General features: G+C 33.5%; 1 protein-coding gene across 1 annotated transcript in view; it reads right to left on the bottom strand.

Moving 5' to 3' along the window:
• Positions 1-927: 927 nt before the first annotated feature.
• LOC122252332 (uncharacterized) overlaps positions 928-5,000 on the bottom strand; it is a 5,828-nt gene continuing 1,755 nt past the window's right edge. The window contains exons 3-9 of the mRNA XM_043014760.2: positions 4,750-4,820; positions 4,022-4,283; positions 3,574-3,731; positions 3,104-3,334; positions 2,307-2,492; positions 1,503-1,693; positions 928-1,195 (exon numbers count right to left, since the gene is read on the bottom strand). Coding sequence (XP_042870694.2) covers positions 1,102-1,195; positions 1,503-1,693; positions 2,307-2,492; positions 3,104-3,334; positions 3,574-3,731; positions 4,022-4,283; positions 4,750-4,820 — 1,193 coding nt within the window. The 3' untranslated portion in view covers positions 928-1,101. The remainder of the gene's footprint in view (positions 1,196-1,502; positions 1,694-2,306; positions 2,493-3,103; positions 3,335-3,573; positions 3,732-4,021; positions 4,284-4,749; positions 4,821-5,000) is intronic.

The raw sequence follows: 5,000 nt of genomic DNA, 5'->3' as shown, positions 1-5,000 counted from the left end.
TTAGATCAGGAAATGAAGCAACCATTCCTCTGAATTTTCTCCCCTTTTTTCCACTCTATTTAGCCTGCCTCTTGTTTTCCCACGCTGGCGACATATGCATATGATGGTTGTAATATTCACAGTGCGGCTAAAAGAGGCGGGGGGGGGGGGTTGTGGTGAAAGTATGATGATGGTGATGGTAAAGACATTAAGAGCTGAGGATAGTTGTGGAAATGATGTTGATGATGATGGTAGTAATAGTAGTATTGGTAATTATGTCAGTTAACCGGGATAGTGATAAAATTATCGCTAATGATGAAAACATTAGGAGTGGTAATGACATCAGTTGGTTAGAATTGTGATGATATTGCCGTTAATGATAATAGTAATGATAATGCCACTACTTGGTGAGGATAGTAATATTTAATATTTCTGGTTATGACTTCAGTTGGTGAGGATGATGATTTTAATGTTAATAATGATGATAATGCCATGTACAGGAATGACAACTAGTTTCTTCTAGAAAGGTTAAATAAGGTGTGAGAATTTAGTATAGGCGATGTAGAAACAAAAGGAGAGCAGCATAAGTCAAAATTTACTTAGTGAGGACACTGTTTTTAACTCTTGTTTTACACCTTGAATTACATGAAGAATGCTTACTTATAAGATAATAATAAACTTTTTGAATTTTCATCTCTTGTTATTTCCATCACTTTCTGTTAGTTACATATATAAAAAGGCAGGAGACTATTATTAATTTGCCCACATTGCCATCTACACTTACTTATCAGCTTTATCATATTATTTTAACTATAGATAATGATATATATCAGGTAAGAGGAAAGCATTTTCCATCTTTTATTCATATATATTAATTTACTCGACTCATAACTTTAAATTTAGTAAAGATTTTTCAAAGGAATTACAAAAAGGGAAAATATAGAAAGATTAAAGTATTTTCTTATTTATTTTCATATTTACATTACAAAAGAAAAACTTGCTGTACAGAACCACTGTTTTACAAAACGATGTTCTCTCAAACAGTCTACACTGAAAACATATATAAATATAAACTGAAAAGCTAATAAATGTCACAGATTCTACAGAGCACTGGTATGCAACTTAGCGGCGAATGACCTCAGGGGGAATGTAACCTTCGTCGACCTTCCTTGGCTGCTTTTTGCCGTAAATCAGAGACTTCTTCTTGGGATAATACCTGCGAGTAGATGAAAATTTTATCATGAATAAACTATGAAGATGGTGATAATGTTCATAAGAAAAAGAAAAAAAAAATGTGAGAAGAAAAGAAATCCAAAGACCCACCAAAACAAATTAAAATAAAAGGTTATTTCAATCTTAAAAGATGTATTCATAATATCATGTAATAGAGTAAATGAGAATTAATAATAAAATACAAATAAAATATGCACACATAAAGACAAAGACAGAGACAAACAAACACACACACACAAAATAATAATAATAATAATAATAATAAAACAGAATCTAGCTAAAACACTTGCCTCTTCTTTCTGTCAGGAAGAAGCATCTCAAGCTTCTCTTGGTTGTCGAAGAAATATATAACTTCCTCTCGCTCTTCTAGGTCCTTCTTCTTCTTTTCAATTTCATTCAAAAGTTGTTTCTTCTTGTACTCTTTAATCTGGAATTGCACTTCATCTTCTCTCAGTTTTTCCCAAGAGTTATAGACTAATTCCTGAGAAAAAAGGAAAAAAAAAAAAAAATGAATAACATACAAAATGTGTTAATAATAAGAGTTTACCCATAGCTGATGGAATGCTGTAACTGTGACATTATAATATGTTTATATTGTGATACGAAATCATGGCATTCCTTCTAAACTATATGATCTTTTATCTCCAATACCATAAAATTCAATTCAGTTTGACTTGAAGTTTAGCCTAAATTGTGACAATATTGTAAGTGAACCAAGTTAATTTGCAATAACCAAAAATCAAGTAGTTTTACAAAGGAATTCAAAGCAACCCAACTTTACTGTATTTTACATGACCACGAACCAGACAAAAATTATAATAATACAGAGTACATATAAAATATTTTAGCCTTTCAAAGTCAGCATATACCCTTGTTGTTTTATGCTTCTACTGAAAACAATAATTTGTCTGTCCAAAATCAAAGATAAGGATTGAAAATGCATTAACCCTGCATCACCTCCCACCTTTTGTCTCTTTATCAATCTTGAAACTAACCCCAATCCCAGGTTAAGAATATCAGATATGAACATATAAATACTTCAGCATGGAAGCACATACATAGACATACACTTTCTCTCTCAATAATAATAATACCTGTTCCTTGATGTGGCTAGCTTCTGTAGCAGCCACTTCCTCTTGTACCATCTTATCAACCATGTCTTTGAGGTCCAATTCTGCAATCTTGCCTGCATTCCCTTCTAATCTTGATATTGCTGTCATGACTTTCTCACGGCTGTCTTGGTCTTCACAGCTCTCCATCATTTCTTTCACAGTGTTGATCTTGGAATAGATTGGTTTTTGTTAAAAAGGTGAAAGTTAAGATGATTATGATGATGGTGATTTTGATCATAATAATAATGATGGTAAAGAATGCTTGAAGATACTGATACCCACAACCATCTGTTTGGCTTTCAGTGTATATATAATTAATACATACTATAAGCATATACATTTAAAGAACATAAATAACAGAATAAGACAGGTGAAGTTTAGATAACCTTGCAAATAAAAGCATAATTGCTTTAAATGCATCAAATAATGTCATGTTCTATTTTTTCACTGCAAATCAACCTCCCCTCTACTTTAGGAATAACTGTATAAGTAGCAAACTAAAAATGTAAGTGACTCAAATTTTGTCACAACTGATTCCGGTCTTTTATATCTATAACATATGTCAATGTGTTTTTTTTCTGTTGCAACTAAAAAAATAACAAGAATCAAAACTATCTATTTCTGTTAATCCAAAATTATCACAAATAATAAAGTATCTCTTACATTCTTATATTAAGAAATCAATCCATTAACAAGAAAACAAAGAAAATAAAAGACAGAATAAAAAATAAAAAATAAAAAATAAAAAATAAAATAACATCAATAACACATCCACTCACTACAGAAGCAGCAACAGGCTCCTTCCCAGAACTCAGACGACTCAGTGCCGCTTCAAGTTGGTCCCACTTGTTATAGAGTGCCCAGCCCAGGAGCTCACAGCTTGACCCTACACTGCCCCCAATGAGAGGGGAAACCCAAGCGAGAGTCTTTCCAACGATGTGATTAGGCTCCTTCAGATCAAAGTGGTCATCGAAGTATGGGTTTCTGAGGTATCTTATCCTAATTTTCACCTGGAGCAAAAGGGAATGATTCGTGTTGGTGAAAGTACTTGTTTTTTAGATACAATTATAAATTATGGCAAACAGAGAAGTAAGATATGACTTGTAATTGCAATTTACTTTAATCTGAATCCCAAATAGCTCAATAAACTATGTGGACATAGTAATAAGTTAACATCAAAGACTGAATATATACTGTATACAGATAAAAAAGAAAAAAATGACTGTCACACTTAAGAGAAGTCTCTCACCTCTTCTTTAGGTTCTTCCACCTTTGGGGTGTAGTCTTCCCATGGCTCATTGTTATCTGACGTCGCATAGAAATAGCACGAGGCCAGAGTCAGGACTTGGGTTAGCTTGGGCCCAAAATCTTCTTGAAGCATCTTCACCGAGGAAACGCGAGCAGCAGCTGGGAATAAAAGTGAGGAATTGTAATATATATCTTAAAGTATATTTCAAGCGCAATTTTTTGTTATCATACGTAATCAATCATTTCAATTTTATTTCCAAAAGAAATTTTTGAATAGCTAACACATGACCATAAACTTATGTATACTAAAAACATGATACCTAATATAAAACTTGTAAATGCTAATCGAACAACGACTTATTTCATTCCTGAATTTGATGGCACATACTACAATGTGCAAAAAGTAAAAACAAATTTCAGAATCCTTTATCTAAACTACAGAAACAAACCTGTAAAGTCCTTCTTCTTAATGTATGAATCCATGAGCAGATTAGCAACATAATGGTCGGGAAACACCCCATAGTTGAGGGGGTCAGAGAGCAGCTTCAGGAGGACGTGGGTGTTATCTATGTCTTGGAGCAGGCGCAGGACAGCATGGTTTGTTGAAGGGAGTGTGCGTTTTGTTTCCCGAGAGCGACGCAGGCGGTGGACTAGGTCAACAGTTTCATCCACCAGTGTTTCACCATTCTTGGTGCTTATGCAATTTACAAACTGTAAGACAGAGGTATAACAGGCAATGAGTGTGCAATTTCACTAAAAATGAACTTTATAAAGTTGGAAATCAAGCTGCAAAGCAAATCAAGCTGCCAGCTTTTCTAGAGGGTTCTGGGCCAGGAAGTTTAAAATTGTGTAATGTGCACATCATGTGATCACAAAGGGTGTCTGGGAAATGGTTCATATGCTAGTACTAGCATATGAATATTCACTAGATTTCCTTTTACATTAAATGGAGAAGTGATTATGATTTTTTTCTTTTTTTTCATGTGATTTTAAACTGCACTAAAGAATTTTCATGAATAATGATATGAGATACAAAAGAAAAAGGAACAGAATGAGGGAATAGCCCAATAATGGCAATATCGAAACTAGTAATAATAGAAATTTAGGACTTACCTCAGGAAGAAAATGTATGAGTATATGAAAGAGAAGTAGATTAAAAAAAAGTTCCAATGCTTACCAAATCCACATCAATGGCACTGACAGTTCCTTCTCGCTTGTACTTTCTGTCAAGCTCATAAAAGTAGTCATCTGCAATGAAAATTATGCAAAGCTTAGATTATAGCCATTTATGACAGAGTGGTTTTGCCTGCAGCTGGTCATTCTTGCATTATGCCAAAGCCATAACTGCAGGAACTTCAGCTTTTCTCAGCAAGAACACATTTACTGACATAAAAAAAAAAATATATATATCATCATTCAGCACTATTA

This window comes from Penaeus japonicus, unplaced genomic scaffold (genome assembly GCF_977035675.1).
Source record: "Penaeus japonicus unplaced genomic scaffold, GWHDUDI00000001_assembly GWHDUDI00000025, whole genome shotgun sequence".
Classification (NCBI taxonomy): Eukaryota; Metazoa; Arthropoda; class Malacostraca; order Decapoda; family Penaeidae; genus Penaeus; species Penaeus japonicus.
The sequence above is the reverse complement of the archived record's forward strand: the minus strand, read 5'-3'. Positions and strand labels throughout refer to the sequence as shown.